Source organism: Macrosteles quadrilineatus, unplaced genomic scaffold (assembly GCF_028750875.1).
Source record: "Macrosteles quadrilineatus isolate MER2022 unplaced genomic scaffold, UCM_ALF_1.0 Scaffold_4__1_contigs__length_99947679, whole genome shotgun sequence".
NCBI lineage: Eukaryota > Metazoa > Arthropoda > Insecta > Hemiptera > Cicadellidae > Macrosteles > Macrosteles quadrilineatus.
In genome coordinates this window covers 68,060,808-68,084,524 of record NW_026542597.1, presented here as the reverse complement: position 1 = coordinate 68,084,524, position 23,717 = coordinate 68,060,808, and the positions used below count along the sequence as shown (strand labels likewise).

At 31.6% G+C, this 23,717-nt stretch overlaps 1 protein-coding gene across 1 annotated transcript; it reads right to left on the bottom strand.

Annotated features, from left to right (window-relative positions):
* Nucleotides 1-6,544: 6,544 nt before the first annotated feature.
* LOC128992119 (protein takeout-like) lies at nucleotides 6,545-21,478 on the bottom strand. The gene is made up of 6 exons (XM_054415538.1): nucleotides 21,369-21,478; nucleotides 14,382-14,474; nucleotides 13,705-13,864; nucleotides 11,729-11,862; nucleotides 9,161-9,313; nucleotides 6,545-7,264 (listed from the first exon to the last, which is right to left on the bottom strand). Exons 1-6 carry the CDS (start codon nucleotides 21,433-21,435, stop codon nucleotides 7,113-7,115), a joined length of 759 nt encoding a protein of 252 aa, XP_054271513.1. The 5' UTR covers nucleotides 21,436-21,478; the 3' UTR covers nucleotides 6,545-7,112.
* Nucleotides 21,479-23,717: the final 2,239 nt, after the last annotated feature.

The window sequence follows — 23,717 nt, the reverse complement described above, 5'->3', positions numbered from 1 at the left end:
AAATTATTAGAGGAAAACGAGCATTTCTTGACACTAAATGCATCAATGTAAATGTTGATTCACACTGGAACATTTGTCAGGTTCGATACATTAGCTCTAAAAAATAAATAGGTATTTGAGGACGAAGTGAATTTCCTGGGACTGCTCCTACGCGATCATGTCGTTTGTACTGACAAATAGGTTTGTTTACTCGCTTATTCTATGTTTTGGTAAAAATTGTGTAGAATAGTTTGTTAAACATGGCCCTTAAAGATATATAATTATGAGTTTTGTTACTTTAATTTTCGATTTCTTGGTCAAAAGTTAACAAAATTATTCGGGGACATTGCATATTTCTTGTACTGTCCCGTTAAAATCATGTCGTTGTTTTACACAATGAAATTTGAAATATTCACTGCGAAGAATGTGTGTTTTTTTGTACTGTCCGTTACCACCATTAGTTCGTTGTTTATTTGGAGGATCACAACAGTCGATTCTTCCAATGTATAGGTCAAATTATTGCAAAAGGATTTGAGGACAACATGCATTTTCTATACACAGGCCAAGTCCATTTTTATATAAATAGTAAGATTCACTTGATTTTTTTTAATGAGTATGAAATAATTTAAATCCAGTTTTTACTTTTCGGACTCTCCTCGTAAGACGGATTCGATGTAGTGAAATTAGATCCAGAAACACAAATATAGTATCAGGGCTGTGTGGGAGCCATTTTAATAAAAGAAGTGTGGGATATCAGCTGATCTATGGGGTTTAGACCATTTATCTAGAAGAACATCATGGTAGTTTTAAGAACCCCAACAGCCAAATAGATTTTGTTCTTGAAATTCGGTGGGAACTTTCAATAAAAAGATTTAAAAGAGCTGTAAAATTTCAGTAACTTTTTAGATGTTTGTTTCAAAACCAGACACTTTACTTTATCAAACCCAAAATACACGTAAAAAGTTAAATTTTTTTAGCATTGAATAGAAATAAGTATAAAATATTCGACACATTTGTCCACATTCTTAAAACGCATTGACTTTGAGATATTGAAATGTATTTTCTAAATACTATATTACGTAGTGCCGAGAGAATTACATAAACATAGGATTTAGTACAAATCTTTATCAATCCTAGAAAAATAATTGGCGACATTTTCAATCCTCATTCACTTCTGTCTCTTCATCCCAGTCACCCAATCATTGGCTAAATTAGCTTTTGTTCGCTTCTTCCACTTGTGCTGCATGAATCTTCACTTCGTGGTTTTCTAAAAATTCAAATATGTAAGCTGCCGTATTTTGAGTGTAATTTCCACCAGAAACCAAAATTGTAGCTACAATGCATCATCAACAAAATAATCATAAAAGTAGGGGTTCTGTTACTTCATTCATATTACAAAGTATCTAGTGCAAAAGTAATGCTATATGCTCACAATACAGTCTGGCTTGGGCGAGATTGGCGTCTGGTTATGAGCCCTTGAAGACGGGTTTTTGCAGGATGAAATCGAACCTGAGTTTGTAGAACTGTCAAGGCATTTCGTGACAAAATGAGCCTTGAACAATCAATTAAGCTGATAATGATATCGCTGCATTACTCAACAAGATGTCATATATCCTCTTAAGAGAGATAACAGCCTAGAATGGATCAAAATGGATGGACCCGGAAAACCATAAGAGGTATTAGATATCAAGTTTAAGTCCATTGGGTTTTTTAATAAATGTCCCTGGCTAATGAAACAGCTGATCTTAGTCAGTAACAAAGCTACAAAGGTCTCCCTTCCATTTACACATTTACCTTTTTATTAATTGCCTCTTCCACATTTATTTGAGAAGTTATTAATTGTATTTGAGAATCATTACTTGCATTTAAGAATATTTCAAATGTAAATTAGATTAGTCAGTTGAATTTGATAAAACAACAAATGTAGTTGAGAAAAGTCGATTGTATTTGAGAAAGTATTGTATAGAATTGAAAAATCGTTAATTTCATTTCAGAATGAGAGTTTCTAATTTGAAATGTTGGCAAAAATCAGCTGAATATTTATTTTTCATTATCAAATTACAAGTTCTTCAACTACATTTAACAATTTCTTAAATGGAATTTACTGCTCTCAAATTCATTTGATGTCTTCTCAAATACAACTGACTGTTCTCAACTTCATTTGATGTTTTCTAAAATTATGTTTGACTTATCTCAAATACAATTGATATGTTCTCAAATAAATATTCTTGAATAAAATCAGAAAAGGTGTAGAGTCGTCTTGCATCCATAGTCAGCTTCACTACGTATCTTGGTGTTCGTCACTGCCTTGATGATGATAATAGCAATAATATCACTTTACCCATTTAAGATCGATTCTTTAACAGTTTTTAAGTATTCAATGTGTCCTGTCACTGAAGTTATGTTCCTAGAATGGATTGGTTTTCCAAAGATCGATCACAAGTAAGACTTTCAATTGCACTGGTCTTGGCAGTGTCGAATATGCGAATAATTCCTGCAGTCAATTATGATCATGTTATTGAGTGTTCTAGAAATTTTAAACACAGCAGTTTAGTTGAATCGAATATTAAGTGGATCATCAATCCAGAATCCTATACTATACTCTAAAATAAGCGTTCACACCGGTATAAGCAGTATATATTTAGAAAACTCAAAATTATACTAAATACAATAATATAGCCTAGCCACAGCAAAACTGCAGACTTAGCCGATTTTCTATTGGGGTTTTACTAAAATATTGCACTTAACAAGTCAGATTTACTCCCTATCTATATAAAACGCTAATGAGGATCACGAACTTTTGAGACAAGAAAGCCGCACCCTCTATCAACAACATACTTGTATGAAAGATCTCAATGAGGAACTTTTCCGAGTAATATTAGTTTTTCGATAAAGGGTTTTATTTTCAGTCATATTAAAAATATTTCAGATGCGTTAGCCATGACTTTTGTTTTTATTCATACTTTTTTCCTGAGTACTGTTGATTCTCATCATAATTTGTCAATGTTTACATTTCGATCAAGTTATTGGTTTTGATTCCACCACACAATTCATTGCTGCATAAGATGTGTTTTAATAAGCCATAAGTACTAATTCGTGGCAAATGTGTAACTTTATTTACGGTAGATTTAAAGACCAACATTATTTTCCCATGTATCCTCAGTCCGTTGAGAAGCAACTAGTAGTTTAAATAACCTCAATTTTATCGAGTAGCCTACTTAGGTTTGCTGCTACAGGGAATGTAACAAGTTTTTTTTTTTGTAAAATAATAATAGTATAGTATAACACAGATAGGTTTAGCATGTATCTATAGATTCATAGAAAACTAAACTAGAATTGTTGTTTTTTTCCATAATAATAACTTAAGAATTTAAAATGTAAAGTTTTTTTGTATTTTCTCCGTAGTCTTAAATCATACTACAACGCTTCAATATAGGGCCTACAATATTATTTGTTATTTTAAGCTTTATATAGTAGCAGTAATGAAAAATGCGTATTTCCATGTTTTAAGGTTGACTAAGTGTTTCAAATCTTCAATTAAAATTAGATTTAAAAAATATATTTTAGAACAATTTAGAAACCCCATTACACCCCTCCTTTTATCCGATCTTGATGGTCCACGAGCTCATTCAAGTGCATCCAAACGTCATCATTCATGCAAGATTTAATCAAATCAATCACTCGAGTCATCGTGTTCACTGACACACACATATGTACAAATAAACTTCTATGGGTGTTTTTTTTTTTTTTTTTTTTTTTTTTTTTGCTTCTGTGGACACCTAATTGAAACAGTAAATCGTCCGGATTTAGTGTCACCTACAGTAATGGCTTCTTGCCTGTAGGGGAATTTCGAGAATGTATTTTTTTGCATTGCTCTTAAAACATAATGTTGTGGTGTGTCTCCTAACCAGTAAGCTATTATGGTAAATGGTTCCATAAATAACTAGTCTATACTAATATATAAAAATGAGATGGTGTGTGTTTGTGTTAGTGTGTCTGTCGGTTACTTAATAACGCAAGAACCAATGAACCGATTGAAATACAATTTTGTATGAAGGTAGCTTATATACCTGGTTAACATATAGGCCAATTCCTGTTATTATATTTTCCTTGGGCTACGCCACATGAGCTTCCAAAGTTTAAATTCTTACATTTTGGAAGAATGTAAATAGTAAAAAGTATTAATTGAAGTCAGCTGTAATAAGAGTTTCAATTGAGTTATGTTTCTGAAACCAAAGGGGAATATGTAACTATTGTATACAACATCAGAATTCAAGATCAAATTTTTTCACTTCAGTGTCCTCTCCGTTGCGAAGCACGGGTACAACAGCTAGTAATTTATATTTTTAACATTCAAATCATTGTTTAAAGGCAATATTAAAGTCTTTTTATGATGTTTCAAACTGTACCATAGTTTTTATTCCTTTTGGACTCATTAAATATCAATGACAAAGTTTGTTTGAAATGTGGACGGATAAATTTAATATCTCTATTTAATATTTAATTTATTACGTAATAATATCCTGAACAATATCAGAAGGTTTTAATTTAAGCACGTTTACTTATTAAATTACTCATGTAGTTCTCTACATCTATATTGAACGAAACCATGCAGCAACTACAGTCTAAAACTTGTCTATCTGCTATAGCTCGAGTATTATACAACCTTTGACTGGTATATCGGTAAAAATCAAAATAATGCGCAACTACTTCCAAGTTTTCTACAAGTAATGCAAAATAATCAAATACAGTGATGGATACTTACTGTAATGACGAAAATAACAGTACAAAGGCATAGCCTCTTGAATATTGGAAATACCTAGAAAACGTGTGTATAGTTACAGTATACCTAATTCTGATTTGGCGACCTTTTAAAATTTATAGAATTTTTTACACTCTAAAATACGATTGCTAAAGACAGTGTAAAAAAAAATTCCTAAAAAATCAAATGAGTTTATCAATTTAATAAAAAAAAACTGCGCAAAAGTCTTATTGTTTTAATGATGCTAAACAAAGTCAAAGACTTTAAAATACTTTATTTAAGTTATATTAAACAAACATTATTAACTACTGTCCAATGAAGTTTTCTTAATTCTCGGTTGTTGTCAGGTAGTATGTCTACCAAAAATGTTATTGTCACTGTTGATACTGTTGACGTTGAGGTATTATTTTGCAAGAGCGCCGCTCTTTGTAAGTGGCCAACAACTGACCAGTCTGTCGAGATACTGCGTCTGATCTATTTACGGCATTATTTTATTATAAGACGACATACGTTACTTAGTGGAAAATATTTATTGTTTACATTATCCCATTATCGAAAGTTAAATGTGTAAACACTATTTCTAAATATACTCCAAATGTGTGCAACTAAAATTTAAATACAGATTTTTAAAATATTTTAATACTTTTGTATGGGACTAGTTCACATAGCTTTAAAGTTTACCATACAATTGTGAAATTCAATTCCATTTTCAGCCGGAAAAGTATTGTTTAAGAAACTTGTTCATTTTTAAGAACTTTATTCATATATTGCTGCAGCAAAATCTTTCTTTAAAAACTACTTTGAGGTAAAATATTACGACAATTAAAACTTTGACTACTGATACAATAGTATCCGATAATATACTATAATCAATGGTTAATGGTAATACATGGCTTCCCTGTAACATACCTGTTTCACATGTCATACGTAAAACAATTTTACGATTGAGCATTTAAAGTTTATAATTTAACAGAGGGACGATTGGCAACAAAAAAGTAATTTTCCTTCTGGGCTTCGGCCAACATAGAATAGTTTTAAAAACCACTTTACTGGGTTCGGAGGTGGGAAAAACATATATTCCCACACAAGGCTCAAATTTGAAGATTTAGAAGAAGACTTTCTCTATATACAGTACTATGTATAGCAGGAGAAAGAAAAAATAACAAATAACCATAACATCACCTTAATCTTGGTGTTCAAATAAAACATGTAAATATGTAAGATTTACCTATGTTTTTGTTATTGCTTGTGTTCTAGTGGGTACGATGTTTGTGTCAACCTATACATTTCGCTACCTTGAGTAGTATATTTATGAGTCTTCTTGTGAATTAGCACCAAACCAATTTGGTCGTTGCATTTGATTCGGCTGTATTGGAATGACTGCTTTTATAATAATTATTCTTTTCATATATCATATTCAATCAGCAACAAAGCACGGTGAGGAATATCTAGTCGATGAATAATCTCTTCGAATTAATTTCTTAACGATGCAAACTGAATTCATTTTTGATGCCAGTTTTTAGCTTTAATATTGTAACGTTTTCTTTCCACCCTCGTTTGTTTAATTTTTTACTGTTTGTTTAAATTTTGTGTAAACAAAGTGAGTTAGATGTTTATCTTTTCTCACTTAATGATAAATAGGCTATCTTTATTGGTTTTTACTTATAAAAATTATCTAGGACCTAAAAAATAAATTTCAAAAAATTGTGAAAAAATTTCTAAGAGACTCTGATAGAAGTGGGATATAATTTAAGTACTTCATCTTCACCTAATTTATATAGGAAGAAAATACAGTTTTCAAAAAAGGATTTAAATAATTTATTAGACAAGAATAGACTACTAACAAAGTAACAATAAAAAACGGACATAAATCTCTAAATATCTACAAGAATAATGTACATTGGATCTACAAGAGAAAAGATAAATTAATTAGAGACTTCTAATTAGTAATTCGTGTCTTAGAAATATCCACATTTTTCTGATAATAATTTAAACATAAATGCAACCGGCCGAAACAATGCCAAAATTAGCCAAATTTAAACTTCAACGCTATACATAGCTATTAAAATAGTCAAATTTTACATTTGTATTTAAATAAGGCATTGAAATCTATGTAACAATTGAGTAAACTCAAACTACAATAACAACAAGCTATCAAAGCAATCAGTTTGAATTATTCCAACATTATAAATTAATAAATTAAAAACTGATCCAAATTCTGTTATCGCTTTGTCAGCGATACATCAAACGTTGTCTCGTTCCTCTTTTAATCTTTTATCCCAGTTTAAGAGTTAAAGAACTTCAAAGAGAGCTTGGAGAACTTGTAAGAGATACGGAATCACAGCTATTGACAGGGAATATCACAAGGATGTTATTTAAGGAAAATGTCGTCGTAGGGAACTTTCTCGGCTATGCTGTTGGTGATAAGCACGATTATTTGGTTGATGGCTTCAATAACAGCTGGGCCGAACTCCTTCAAAACTTCTCGCCAGTTCTCGTTCAAAAACGCGTTCATTTGCTCTCCTGAAAATCAAATGAACATTGAAAGCATTTACAACAAATCAATATGAAGCAGCACGTGTATACAAGTAATCTCTACTTTTTACAATCCTAGCTAAAAATAGTGATGCTTTTAATGACTTATAAATTGGAACCTAAAGTGTATACAGGCAAAAATGAGGTCATTTGGTACACGTGTGTAACGAAGTTTTCCTAGATACTGGGTAGTTTGCAATTATTACATCTAAATGCATACAGAGTGTCCCGTAAGTAATCTGCCAAAACCCGGGAAATAATTCTGTTATCAATAAAGAGATGGTCAAAATAAAGAGAAAATAAAGAATAACTTTTTTTAACTGCTTCGTTAACCAGATATCCGCCATTTTGTATTTTTTACACACACATTTCTATTTTGGAATTTTTTCAATCGATCTTTATAAAACTTGGTATATAGGTTAAGATAAAAGACACCAATGTTAGAACAAAAATTCATATTGATTCATCTTAAAATTTAAAAATGGCGGCCATTTAAATTTTTTAAACTTAAATTACTGAAAAGCAGTTAATTTTATGAAAAAATTTCGAGAACTCTTGTATTTAGCATTTTTAATTCTCTATCAAATGATACCATGTTTAAAAAGATCGAATAATAAATGCCTGAAATATTACGATTTTTAGTTGTAAAATGGGTTAGAATAGGGCAGAAGCTAGTCAGGTTTGCCCCATTTCACAACTAAAATTCGTAATATTTCAGAGGTTTCTTGTTCGATCTTTTTAAACTTGGTATCGTTTAATAGGGAATTTAAAAATGCTAAATAAAAGTGTTCTTGACATTTTTTTAATTAACCGTTTATGAGTCAATTTAAGTTAAAAAAATGATGTTTTCTAACATTCGTTTACCTTAACCTACATAGCAAGGTTTATAAAGATCGGTTGAAAAAATTCCAAAATAAAAATGTTTATGTAAAAAATACAAAATGGTGGATGTCTGGTTAACGAAGCGATTTTGGAAAAATGTTATACTTGATTATCTCTTTATTTTGACCCATAGAACTATTTCCCGGAGTTTGGCTGTTTACTTACGGGACACCCTATATTTTGTGCACCATATTCTGATTTAAACCCAAAATATACACTTTGGGTGTTAAATATTGTTATGTCACTCCTGAATATTACTATATTAAATAAAAAATAAATGAATAAATGATTTTATTTCCATCAAAAATTAATAAATATGAGTCTTTGCTGCCAAAAATGAGCGTAACAGGGAACTTTTGATAAGATTTTTATAGAGATACGCAAAAGTAGCATTTTAATTATTTATTCTCAGTCGAGATGAGGAGAAATTCCTTGACACAAGATGTTTTGCTGTTTAATGTAATTTCTCAAAGTGTGTACGTTAAAATGACTTCACTTCGTTAATTTATATAACAAAATTTCGAGGTTACAAGACTTTAGTATTGATAACCTAATATTTAATCGTTAGTTAGCTCAATGGTGTGGTTACCTTTCAAAAAACTACGTATAATCTTTGTCAAACATAAATGCTATGTATGAGGTTAATTTAATTTATTATTGTTAATTTCATATTTATGTTTTTTTCTGTTTCCTCGATTGAATAGTATTGTACATTATTGTAATTCATTTTTCCAGAATACAGAAATAACTAATTTTTACTTTAAGCAAATATATATTTTTATGACACAGACATTTTAAAATGTAAACAAACAATGTACGGTTAGATTAGGAAACATTATTAAATTACAAATACTCTTGGAAATAGTTACCTTAAAGTTAGCCTACAACTAATTTGATTATCTAGTCAAAAGTGTTCCTCAACTTTGTGTAATGTAAAAAAAAACCAGAAAAAAATATTAAGTAAGTTCGAAAGATTTAGGTTCCAACAAAATAAAAACTCACCTAAATTCTTGTCACCATTGAATAGGTTGGTCAGCTTGATTTTAAACTGATCCACTTTAAAGTCAAGTTTGGGAGACTTAAACTTGACGTGGTCCTTGCCATCTTTGCCTTTCACCAGGTCGTACAGCAACCTGTATTTCAGATTCAGGTCACCTGTAGAGATAAAAAAATTGAAGCATGATATTATTTTGACTAACTTATTCGTCCTGTTTTCTTTAAACAAATATCATAAGATAGAACACTACTTCGGGGTATGACTTTGGGTACTGAAGAAGATATTTCATTTTGTGTACAAGCGTAGCCATCTTTACACTAAATGTTTTAACTATTGGTACAACTAGACATTCCCTCCCCACGTTAAAGTCGCCAGATTCTTAACCAGAATGGACGTAGTTGCAAAGAGCCACCGACAGATTGCGTTTATGTAAGTTACTCATTTCTGTCGAATAGGCTGACTGTTTAAGAACAACTAACTCTCAGAACAACTTATTATATATCATTTGTATCTTTTAGCGAATTTCCCTATAGGGAAGTAGCTATTACCGTAGGTGGCACGGTAAGACCTAGACCCGGGACCGATTTACTTTTTCATTTTGATGTCCCCAGAGGCCAAAAACACCATTCGTTCAAATTTTTATATATGTATATATATATATATATAGACTTATGTATATATATATATACGTCCGTGAACGCGATAACTTGAGTAATTTTTGTCCGATTTTGATGAAATTTGGTTTAAAGGTGTAAAGCAGGATAAACTTGAATGAGTTCGCGAAGCAGCACGATCGGACCATGGGAACGGGGTTTTACGGGAGGTTTTATGGGGTAAAAATTGGTTTTTCTCACTTTTGACCCTCAAAACACAAAATTTCCCGATTTCTCTTTAGACCTTTTTAAAGAGCTTAAAAAAACAAATAATTTAGTATATAAAAGTATTTTTGTTCGATTATTAGTAACGGAGAAAATTAAAAAAATTGTATATTTAAAATTCCCATGTTATTCTTATGGAGAATATTGTCAAATGTTGTAGTTTGCTTGTTTATGGATATATTTTGATCAAACTTGGCAAATTTATTTATTTTGTACTAAGCTATCAATATTTTACTCAAAAACACACTTTATTAGTTTCCTTGTAGCAGCAAACCTAGGTACTCGTTAAACCTAATGTTATTCAAATATATTTAACTGAAAATCAATTCAGACAAATGGAAATTCGCTTAGTCGGCAGGTTTGCTGCGGCGGGGGTATTTACTATTTCAGTAACAACAAAATTAAGTATAAAATAGAGCTTTTAAATTGAGACACTAGCACACTAGCACTTTTTGACTGGCTCAACAAACAATTAAATTTTTTTATAAATAAATAAATTGTCGATAGCAGGACCATACAGAGGGGCGACTACTCAAAGACACTATACTTTAGTTAGCCTACTTTGGTAGTTTATGATGGCGCAAAAGACTATATAGCAAATTATCATTTTAATTCCTTTTTTGTTTAATGTGATAACAAAAAATTGTATGGAAGAAAAAAACATTTTGCAGCAGAACAATCTGTCGAGGGTTCAATTTAACTAATCGATGTTAAATCTTCGTACACTTAAACGGTCAGTGGCATCATCACTACATTCAAGCATAGGTTAAAGAGGCTCTACTCTCTATGACTCAAGGTCAACCGGTAAGAACCTAATCATAATTGTACATTATTTACAATACCAAACCAAAGACAGTAGTGCCTATTAACCTATCGGTTACTCTATTGTCTTTGACCAGAAGTTTCGCGTATTTTACAACGGGCAACCTCAGTGGCAAGGTTGAGACCTACCTCGCCACTGAGGTTGTCCCATTGTAGCATGGGCGAAGCGTCTGGTACCGGTAATGTAAATGTAAACATTATAAATAAGTATAAATAATATCTTTCACCTTTCATCAACCTAACATAACCCAACCTAACCTAATCTAACATAACCCAACATAACCTAACCTAACCCAACCCAACCTAACTTACCTACCCTTACCTAACCTAACCTAACCCAACCTACGTCAAGTAACAAAATCATCATAGTATGTAGTGAAATAAAACATACCCCGATTTTAGGAGTGCCTTACATTTAAAACCTAGAGACTATCATATGGTAACGTCATAGTATATTGCATAACAGAGTAGAAAGTCATTACATATTTAAGACCATATATTTGAAGTTCGAAATTTATTGAGCACTTTTATGGTCAAGAATATGTATGACACTTTGAATATGTACTGACACTTTCACGCGTTTTGAACGTTACTTTTTGCCACAACACAAAGACTATATAATTATTTTCTTAATTAAAACAGACTTTGAGAATTTTTTAAAACTACAGTTAGGAACATTAAACAACTTTTAGTAATACATTTTTAATATGGACGCCGGGAATCGAAACAACAGTCCTACCGACTTTAACCATCGACTCACATAAGTTTGAGACCGAGTCACCTTATAGTATTTAAGTGATAAGGTTAGTTTCCAACATCACACAAATCTAACCATAACAGTCTAGTTTATACTAATACATTTTAGGTACCTACCCAAAGTGAGGTCTGCGGTTCCGTTCCCTTTGATGGGAAGAATGAGAACTCTACCTTCCGTCGTGTACCTTCCCTTAACTCCAACCTTCGGTACTTTGCCTGTGAATTCGAACGTCTTCTTCTTCAAATCGATTCTGAAAATATCAATAAATCTTTGTAATAACTACATTCACTACCAGGTGTCAGAATACTTCACATACAGGTGGCGTAGAGCTGTTGTTAGTGGACCTGTTAAGAAATAGCTTGAAATTTTGTTTCGAACAATTTATAAAATCTTTGTTATGGTATTACATTATAAATACTCTTGTGATAGTTATTCTGAATAAAGTTTGTATTTACTTTATAATATATCTTCTTAAATAGGTATTAATGCAATGTAAGTTGATGTAAGAATAATAATTAACATTTTTGAATAATTAAAATGTGCAACAACGCACAAAAACGTCATTGCATGGATACCTTTCATTTTATCCAATCATAAACAATATTTACACCAACAAAATAATCGTATTAAAAATTGAAATCTTAATGTCAATCACGTTAAATTAAACTGTTCAAACCACCGTAAATGGTTTTTATGTCCTGTGAACAATATTTTACAACAGATTATCGTTGAAGCAATTTTATTGAAAATATGACCAAAAACCTTTACCTCTTTCAACCTTATGATAAAACAACTGAATTAAAACATAAATTTCTACATTAAATTATTAACACATAGAAAAGGCTAACCATTGTTAGCCTTTTCATTACTTATATTAGTTTTTATTTTAGCGATTTCCCATACAAATATTAACTTTAAAATTACTAAACATTATTAAAACAATTAGTCTATATTTTATAATGGTCAGAACAACACAAAGGAAGCATTTATTTCTAGGGAGCCACGTCCAAGATTATTTCACTATAAACTAATTAAAATATCACAATCCAGACGTGAGAAATGTTTTTCTCTACTCTAACAATAGCAGTGTTGATGCGATTGCTACGAACATTATACTGACATTAAGTGTTTGTTGTTTGTAATTTGTGGTAATTTGTCAATTACGGTTGGCTAATACTCATTCTGATCGAGTAGATGGAAGATTTTATATATTTCTGAGTGTGTCTAGATTCCTACCCATCCATTAAAATACCAATCAACTAACACTGCAACATTACACGTTCCTAGTCATATAGAATAACAATAAGCTGGTTTTTAAAGTAGATACTTTGGATGGTTGAACGTTTGAAAAATTCGGAAAGCTAAACAATAGATAAAAATTGCTATAAATTAAAACTTTATTTAATTTCTAGAATTTTTTTGTTATTCTTTACACAAGCATATAGAACATTGTTTTAAATCGTTAATTCTAGGAGGTATATCTTAGACATTTTAATTTAAGGATTAAACTCTGATAAGTCAGGATAAGGGTTGTTAAGTTGACCCAGCTGTCCTCGATAATTTGGCTATCAATAATGGTCCTGGCTAATGAAACAGCTGGTATCCGTTAGTAACAAAGCTACTAAAGTCATCTAAATCCATTCTACACTCATATTTAGGTTAAAACACGCACCTAGTCAACATGTCTGTGTTTAGGTGGGATGCCCATCTCAATTGATAATGATTTTTTGTCCTAGGGCGCTAGACACGAACCTGGGATTGCTTTTCACATTACTTCAGGCTAGAACCCGTGATCTCGGGCAACGCAGTCCCGCATTCTAACCACTAGACCAGCTCGCTCCCCCTCCTAGGTCTATGTCTGTGTCTAGGTAGAGTCCCCATCTCAATTGATAATGATAATAATAAAAAAAAATAGGACTTATAGAGGAAATATCCTTATAGTAGTCATTATTGCGTTCATGAGGAACAAGCTATCATGCGCAAGTATGTTATGGTATTATTATAGGTTTATTATAGGATAGGTTCATCTGACTAGGTAAGTTTGTTTTGATAGGATAGGCTAACATTTTGTGTTGAATATCTAGTTACTCACTTTGCGTCCTTCAACTGAAGGTCCTTCAGGCCGGATATTTTACACTTGTAACAGGTAAACGTGATTCCCAGTCCTCCGCCTCCCTTCTTGTTGGCGTCTCCCACCACGACCTTCTCTATCTCCAGGGGGTCGAGCTTGGGTATGCCGAGACTTTTGTCGCCTGTCCAACACAAAACATGTTTGAAAAGCCGGCGCATTGAATAATTATTCAAGGCAGAGTAACATATTGCATTCAAGAGTTGCAATTACACCATACACAACATTGGAGCGCACCTGGACGCATGTTGCATAAAACAATTTGTCGACATGACATTTAACCGCCTGACGATCAGATGTCATTTCGACAAAGTGGTTTATCGTATTTACTTTTTTTCAATAACCCTTAAAACATTCATTTTTAAAATGGAAGTTTTCTTTATTTTTAAATTAGGAAGTAAACTAGAAGAAAACAGTTAATAAAAAAAAATAATTTTTACTATAACATATTTTCCTTGCTATTATTTGTGAAAGTAGTGTGGTAAGAAAAACCTTAACAGATCTATATTTCCTAAATTATAATAAGAACTTAATCTATCCTCGAACATATACTGATATATATGTAGTATGTACTGAGTAAAGAGTATATACTGGTCCTAACGAAATTGTTGTACTCAAGTCATATTTATTGAATTTCTCACCTTGAATCAACGATGGAATAGCAGCCTGTCCATTTTTGACCGCACATTCGTTGAGTTTGGGATCATCCTTCCTACAGGCTTTGATGTAAGAGGCTGAAAAAGAAGGGCAATATTTTATTCCTGGTGTTGACTAGGCCATAAATAGCATAATAAATAATAATAATTTGCATAAATAGTATATTTCATCATAAGACCTAAAGTGATTTTCTTTACCTAAGAGACCTAAAGTGAACAACCAAAGCAAGGTCGATGCTGGGAAATGAGCGGTGTCTAAAAATGCACTTCTATTTATGTTATGAACAATTTCTTTCGTCATATTTTTTGCTAACTAAATCACAAAACGATAATTTCGTACATTGTTAACTTTCATAAAACAGTTTCAAAATTAATTCCATCTCATTTTATTATTGTGTACAAAGAGTTATTTTCGCTATTTAGAGGTGATAGTTTTCTCTGCTAACCAAATTACAGAGTAGAATTCAAAAAGGGGTGGATTTCGATGTTATCGTAGTTAAACTTACAATTTGACGGAACAATAAACACAAATAAACGGTATCAACAAACTGACACATACTTTCTCCCATTAGCTTGTCAACAACAACTCTTTCGAACTGTGATATTTGATCAGTAAAATTGAATCGTTATTTCTTCTTCATTGGGGGTTGTACCATTTTGTTTAGAGTTTAAAACATCATAGAATAGTAAATTTTGAGAAAATCGTTAAAGCCGTTTAGGTGAAAATTGGATTTTCCGTTATTTGATGGGCTTTTGTGGAACAGTCACTGAAAAAATAAAAATTTCTAAAACATAAACACTCATGGGTACATACCCTGAAATTAGTGTTAACTTACCAATTTTCATCAAAATCGTACCAAATTGTAGTCTGTACAAAACCAATACCTTCCCAATCTACCTAGTATGTATAGGGGGATAATAATAAAACATGTGTTTCAATAATATTTTTACCAACCGGAACTATTTTCTTCCGTAAAATCAGAGGACGAATAAACAGAAAGATTTACAACTGATGTCCTCGATTCCAGCTGATTTTTTTGCCCTACGTAGGAAAAACACAAGACCCGCAATGCATGTTTTGATTGCTTCATTATGACGGGATAATTATTCATATTCATAACATAGCTTTCATGTGAAAAACCGCACCACACTTCCTTGATGTGTTGACCTTGACCAGCTGATATTTATGGCTTTGCCGCCAAAAGAGCAACACACTCTGGATTGTGGATGTTTCTACCTCTATTGCACACAAACACTTGTAGCAATACCGAATGACGTGCGGAATAGGAATAATACAGAAACCGGTTTGGCATCTAGACTTATTTGTTATGCATTTTGTTTATCACTTTATCAACAGCAACATAACAAACCTATGGAATAATACTAGCGTACCATAAATTAGTAGGTAAATTTAAAATATTGATATAATAACTAGTATTGTAAAGAATCTAAATGACTTACTTTTTAAATATTTTTATATTTTTATATGCAGAAGGTTTACGAAACTGAAAGGTAGGGAACTAGTTTTAATTTTTTGGTTGGAGCAAGCGAAATTCTTATAAATTGACTCAAGTTTTGCGACAAACAATCGACTTGTCGATACTGAAGTTTAAATCTATCATTTTTTATCACGTTCTTCAAGATTCAAGAATACATATTGAAGTAGTATAGTTACAAACTATAACGCTAGTTTTTGTTTAGTTTGTAGCCCCAATTTACTACGGATATTTTAATTGGTTATACGTTTTAGCCAATACATAAGATTGAAAATGGGTAGATGACTAACAAGCATCGTATATCTGAGATAACAAATTAAATTTAGTTGCGACAAAACAAAACAAAAATCTTAAGAATTCATACGATAACTCAAAATAATAAAAAAAATCAAAACAACTAACGGTAAAAATTGGAATTATTTGAAGTGTTTTTTGGAGTGTGTAGTTTTGAAGTGATACGCTAAAACAGTCGCTTTATATGGAAAAATAGCCATAAATACTCCTAGATTTTCAACCCTTCGTTGAAAAAAAAAACATAAACCTTTTAAAAATTACAAAATATACACAATCAGTAAGAATTAAAAAAAAAACCTTATCTCAACATGAACCAGCAGTTATTTAACTGAGTTTCTAAGTTGAGTAAGGAAACAGATTACCCCTTGAAGTGAACAGACAAACCATATTTCACATCATTACAGGAGTTCATATTTGGTTCGTGGTAAAATAAGGTTTCTCTATTTCTATTTTTGTTACAAAAACTGTTCAAATTCAACATGTTAATGTAAAACACTAATAAGCTGTTAACTCTTATCTATAACTTGTTCCAAATCACTAGTTCCATCCGAACTACTTAACTATCACAGAATCACAATTAATATTCCAATCTGGTAAGGTATTGCCCTAGTATTAAACAATTAAATAATGATTGTATCAATCAACAATCAAATCCCTCGCGGCTTCCTAGTGCACGTAGACTATTAGGGTGAACGCGGAAGTCTGGTAGGGAGTACAGAATATTAATCGGCTGTGAGGGCCAGGGAGTTATCCTGGATGACTTCCTCTTCCCTCTGGGCACCCAGGGTCGTCGGTCCGCCCTGGAGTCACCGAAAGAGGGAGTTCATAAGATGGTATTTTGATTTAGTTACTACTGCAATTGCACAATAAAAAAAACTGGTATTCCATTTTACTAGTAGTTGAGCTCTCTAATACCCCCCCCCCCCCCACCCCACCCCACAACAACGATATTAAAGATTATTTTTCAAACTTGTCTTTTTGTTGACAATATAATAACGATAGTGAGTTTAAGTTGAATAAGTTGAGGATTTGTGTATATCGAGTGAGATTCATTGTGTAACTTTGTTACTGAATAGAATCAGCTGTTTCTACAGCAAGGTATAATTTGCTAAAACCCCAATGATCAGAGGAAACCCTTTTAAGAAGTTTGCTACATATTGTAGATCGGCCAACTGCTTGTTTGTTGAATTTACTTGTCGAAATAAAACGTATATATTATTTACGTTGACTTTTGTATTAGGATTTTGATAAAAAATTAATTTTTTACCTAACTCTTCTTGTTTGCACGTACTTAAAGTAAAAACTCTCAGAATTTTCTCTGGTTACCTATATTATAATTTCATTTAAACCAAAAAATATTTCACTATTAAACCTAAATAAACAAATTTCCTAAGCCTACAACCAGTATTCTCCCGTAGTTAGTATGTATCTCACAGACTTGATCGAGGTGTCACCTTCTGGCGAAGGGTGACGTCATTGTTAGCCGGTAAACGTATGTCACAACCTTGACCGTGACACGGGAGCGACGACTGAATGGAAAACAGTTCCTCGTATGTAACAGTGACTAAGCCGTTGCAACGGTTATCGTTTAAATAACAACTAGCGTTAATGTAAACAATACTAGCTTATTTAAAGCACTGGTTTACTTTAAAACGTGTAACCGTGCAATACTTAAGGACAAGCAATCTTTTTAAAACAAAAGTATTATTTTGAAATGTTTACTTGTTTTTATGGCCGTAGGATGTTAATATAGGAAAGTAATAATGCTATTTTATGCCAGTAACTTTATGTTTTTAAAGTAGTGTTACGTCATCTACGCTTTTTGAGTTGTGAATTGTGTGTCAAAGTTACAGGTTCTTAACAGGTTTAATGTACCTAAATAGGCTATCGAATGTAAAGATAATATGTATTTAGTTGAATTTTAACATTAACTGGCCGAAATAATATAATTTAAAACACTTTTGCCTAGTTTAATATTTAAATTTAGTTCAATTTGATAGGTCTTTCGTTGGATGAGGTTTTTACCATAAATTCTACAGTAATGGATGATAAATTCTCCAAAGCTCAGTAAAAAATAATGTACGTTAATACCTAATAGTAAAATATTTCATAGAGATTTTAAATTAAGATACGTAATGTTTTAGCCCAAACCTAATAATGGTGATTCAAGAAGGGCGCAAGTAAATAATTTCTTCCATTATTGAGCAAAAAACGCTATTACATCAAACTTATGTCAAATTAATTTTTCAATACAAACGTGAACCTGATTTATTGTTTAATAGAAACCCGTAAGCAAAGGACATTCTACAGTCCAACCCAAGCTTAACTCTTGGAAATGTAAACAAACGACTTGTAAACATTCTGATATTTCAATCCGCCTGTTGGAAGAGCCTATTGAAAAGCCTATAAGAACTAGAAATACTATCAACCAAGGTCTATTCAATCAAGTATATAGATACAGTTAATGTTATCCTTAGAAAAACTTGGACAGTTGATATCTTACAAATCGTGGAAAGTTGGTGATCGTAAAACAGTAATTATCTAACTCAAAATAAAAAGACCAAAACATCGTTTAAGGCGGTCTTTCAGTAAACAATGACTTGTTTGCTATGTCCGTTCTATCTGGGCAACTAACACAATGTGCTAGCTGTAAGAGAGGATGGGATTTTAGAATAAACTTCATAACATTAATTATCTTCAAATGTTTGTATCTAAAGTCAGAAAATGACTAATAAGCTACGATGTTCAACAAATAAAAATGAACCTCATTCAACTAGGAAAACCAAAAAGTTGTGCTTTTGTAAAATAATATTTTTTTATCAGCAACTTTATAATCGTGCTAATAACATTAAAAATGATTTATGCAAAAATTGTAAATCTGTGATCATACTAAATATACTATTATAAGTTATTGTAAACAAAACTACATTTTCCGTTCATAGGATATGAATATTGTAATATTATATGGAAAGATAAGAGTGAAATATAAAGAGTGACTATAGTGATAGTGACTATAGTGACTAAGAGTGACTTATAGTGGTTATTGTTATTACTATGTTTATTTCAATATTTAAACCCAACAGTCATTATAAAATATCATATCAGGGAAAATGATTTAAAAAGAGATGTCAGCAGAAAATAAAAATAAAATGAAATGGTAAATTTAGAGGTGATTTACAGTCGACTATAATCATAAACCTGCCTGTCATTGTTATTGTTGTTTTACTCGCAAAGCGCTTGCGAATGTTGTCATTTGTAATAAAAAAAGAGGTTAACTAGGATGCATGTTTACAATAGATAACTGACAAAACCAAACGTCCTTTTCAGAGGATTTACCAATAACCAATAGGTCATATTGTAACCTGAAACGCAAAAACTGTGTTTGAAAGTTGTAAGACTTTAATAATTTACTTGGACAAAACTGGATGGATAAAATTTATTTATATTCGTGATTCGATATATTTTTGTGATTTCGTCAATCTTATATACCAAAAAACATTTTCGCAATTCTTATGACAGCTAGCCTGACCATATTACTATACCGAATTGCACGTGTTTGGTGCCAAATTAAAGATATTTTACTGTGGATGTGCAGAATCCCTTTATAAATTAAAATAGGCTGAAAAATATGCACAAAAAATGAATTTGAAATTAAACAAAAATTAACATGGGCCATATGGCTTGCCATGTTGGTGACGAAATAACAAAAAAATATAAACAGAAAATCAAAACAAACTGAAGAAATTCCAACCACATGTTTTATTTACAGCAAGGAGTGAAAATAGAGAAGTTTGCACAATACAGTACATACTTTTGGTCGAGTTTTTGACCACGGGTTGAGCGCTCGTAAATTATTATAAAAACCTTACAGCATTTTGTTTCATGGTAAATTAGATTACTTGTAAGCTACTGCTTATCGAATGTGCTAACAAATCGATGGTTGATTAGTTTAAAAAGACTATAAATTTATTTTCTTAGTAAAATTGGATTAGTTTAATTTGTTTACATGGCTAATAAAAAATATTATTATCACTTCACACATCGTTAAAACAAATGCTTACCTCATATACTAATCTTTACTGATTTATAACTGATTTAAATGTTGGACATAGTAGTGAATTTGTTATTTTGAAATTTTGAAATCGTCACTACATTATAAGTTGATCAATGCGTATTTAAGTTAATGTAAACATCGTGGCTTAGTTTACACTTAGTATTAACGGATAGTTACTTCTCAAACTAATCTAAAATTAATGATCAATTGAAATCGTGTTTACCAATAAGTATTTGTCTCATTATAAGACTTCATTGAAATACTATTTTTGTCTTGAACAGAAATACATAAAAATGATAGAAGCGACTAAATATTCAATAAGACCTATGAGAAAATTGTGCAATAAAAATAACTTAGATTATGGATTAATCTATGCTCTGTAATTGTAAATTAATGGTTTTCCATTTAGATCTCCTGTTGAATAAATGAAGTTATCGTTACGCAAAGAAGTAAAGTAGGATATTTAGTTGGGCTGGTTTTAAATCGTTCTTTAATATTCTTTAATATTGATTGTTAAGTGTAAATTTTTAAGTGTTTAAGGTTTTTTAGAGACTGAAATTTATTTGATCAATTTTATGATAAGAAAAACTAGTTGCATAAAAATATTATTAAAGGTTTTTATTACATTCTTTTTTACAAAAATGTTTCAGTATATTTTACTACAAACTGTTTTTAAGTAAAAACAAAAAAAAATTTCAGAGTTCATGAATAGGTACTCAGGTTACACCTGTAGTAAGTAGTAGTAAATGTAGTCTGGAGGCTTAAATGCTAAATAATGAATTATTTGAGTCATACTATACTCTTGAAAAATATGCGTTATTCTTTTATATAGCTCAACATGGTAAAATATACAGATATAAAATATGGTAAGATATTTTCCATAAAAGGAAACTATTCTTTGCAATTTTTCTGTGTTTAATAAAAATTATCCTAAATAAATGCACTTTATTCACAGACTTCATTTTTGACACAAAAGTAGGGGATTGAAATTTTTGAATACAACACCCTATGATAAATGTGATAAAATAAAAACATACAAATTTATTTAACTATAGAACTATAATTTTTTTTACAATTTTTAAGCCCTTTTTCTGAAAGCACCTATATTTTTTATTCTCAAATACTCACGTAGTTTTCCAGCGTCCAAGGGGGCGAAGGCGGCTACAAGCACGACGAAGGCGAAGGAGGTCCTCATGCTGTGACCTTGACAGACCTTGGCAACCGGGGTCCACTGGGCGACTGGGACGCTGACAACACCGCCTGCTTATATAGCGACCATGACCTTGCGATAGTGCTATCTACCGGCCGGCTCATAGAGCAGTATGTGCAGCCCTAGCCATATAGAGGGTGAGGGTAGTTTTGTTTAAGATTATGGTTTGGCAAAAACCCCATTATTTCGAAGAGATGGATGGTATGTTTTATAGGTGTAAGATTATGTTGTTAAAATAGTATTGTTTAAAAAAATTCCAAAATATGTTTAAGTTTATGGTTTACAGAATACACTCTTCCCTCGTAAGGGTGATAGATGTACTCGTGATAAACTAGCTATAGGGTTGATTGTAGTTTAAAATTGCCTACTTAAAATACCTTGAAAGTGGAGGGTGGTTCTGATGTTTATGGTTTGACAGAATTCTAGCTCGATTCTTGTAGGGATGGGTATTCTGTAGTTACACTAGTTATATAGTTGTGATTGGCGTTTAAAACCCTCTCAATCAAAATATTTTGAAAGTAGAAGATGATTATGAAAATGAATTTGTAGAAATTTTAACCCTTAAGTCGTAAGTCATGTCGTAGGAGTAGCAAGAATGCATTGGTTAAACTGTTGTCCTTTGACAAATACCTTGTAACATAGAGATGGTTTTGTTTATGTTTATGGTTCGGTCAAGAGTGATAAGTATGTTACCGTTATAGGGTTAACTAGTGTTAAAAGGTATATCTTATACAATATACCTGGAAAAGAGCAGATGGTTTTGTTAACCCTTTAAGATCTATGGTTTGGAAGAAACTTCAACCCTTGTCCTTTAGGGAGAATGGGTGCGCTTAAAACTAGTTTCATTTAAAGATTCGTTGCCATCTAAAACTATCTTATTCGAAACACCTCGTAAGTAAACATTTTTGTTTCTTTATGTTTTGTCGGAAACTTTATCTCTTATTTTGCAAGAGGAAAAGTAACTTTATAGTTTAACTAGTTAATTGGTTGATTCGTGGTATTGGGAGACGACTGGGCCATACATTCATACTTGGCTTAAGATACCTACTTTGTATGGTCGCCATTTCATCAAAAAGTATATAAAGTACACAGAAAAACACTTTCATCCATCGACGTTTCGTCCTCCATGAAGCGTACCATCTTCAGGACGACTTGATTTCCTCATAGTTGACAAGTCAAGTGACTTCACCTGTAGACCACGAATGTGCAGTAAGTGACGCGGAAGCCTGTCCAGGAAGAAAAGTTGAAGGTTTGGTTGGCGTTAAAAATCCTTTTGTCAAAATATATATCAAATGAAGGATTGTTTAGATAAGTTTGTGGTTTTGCAGAAATTGTATCTCTTATTTTGCAGGGATTGCAGGTAAGCTGTAGTTAAACTAGTAAGAGCATCATTGTGTAAAAACCTGTTATTCTAAATGCAAAGTGGAGGATGGTTTCATTTATGTTTGTGGCTTTACAGAAATTTTCAATTTTATCTCCAGGTGTAAAACCCTCTTGTTCAAAATACTTCGGAAAGATAAGGTTTTGTTTGAATTCATATTTTAAAGATCAAGTTCATGGTTTGGCATAATCTGGTTGGCTTATCGCGTATGAGTGGGAGTTACGTAGTTTCGTTATAAGGTTTTGTCATGTTAACGAAATCTCTTACAAGAAAATACTTACAAAAACATAAATAAAAGAAAACATTTTTTAATACTTACTTAGATTAACTAGCAAATCTTAAACATTATTTACACTTTTTTTCTGTTATTATTTATTGTTAAAGAAAACTTTTGAACATCCTCAAATTTTCAACACGAAATTAACCGTTGGCTTTTTTGACAGATAAGTAATTTAGTTATTGATCTCAGGTTCATGGTTTTATTGAAAAATGGGTTTTAAGAAGACCTTTACAAATCCGAATTGTGTATTCTTGAATTTAATAAGAGAATTATTACAGATTCATTCCGTCTTAGCGTCATCAACGCGAAGTGTGTGGCATTTTGAATTGTTCCTCTGGTCCTACAGATGACTTTCAAAACATTGTACTATAAACAGGAGATATAGTACAAAACGTTTCTTGTAAATAATCTACCAGTAATTACTCGTAATTACTAATAAGTACTACTAAGAATGATTAGGAAACTTTATTATTATGTAACAAATAGTATCTCAATAGCTAAAAGATTTAATTTATAATGGAGGGGAATTTATAAGACTTACAATTGAGGAAACGTAATTAGATTTCACTTCGATATCTTTTATTCTGTTAAGTCACATTATAAATC

Bases quoted from the DNA above. Each gene is read 5' to 3' on its own strand.
- LOC128992119 (XM_054415538.1), bottom strand. From the start codon at position 21,435: ATGAGGACCTCCTTCGCCTTCGTCGTGCTTGTAGCCGCCTTCGCCCCC. The intron at 14,475-21,368 runs GTGAGTATTTGA...CTTCTTTTTCAG, and splicing joins CTTGGACGCTGGAAAACTAC to CCTCTTACATCAAAGCCTGT. The intron at 7,265-9,160 runs GTGAGTTTTTAT...TTTGATTTTCAG, and splicing joins CAATGGTGACAAGAATTTAG to GAGAGCAAATGAACGCGTTT.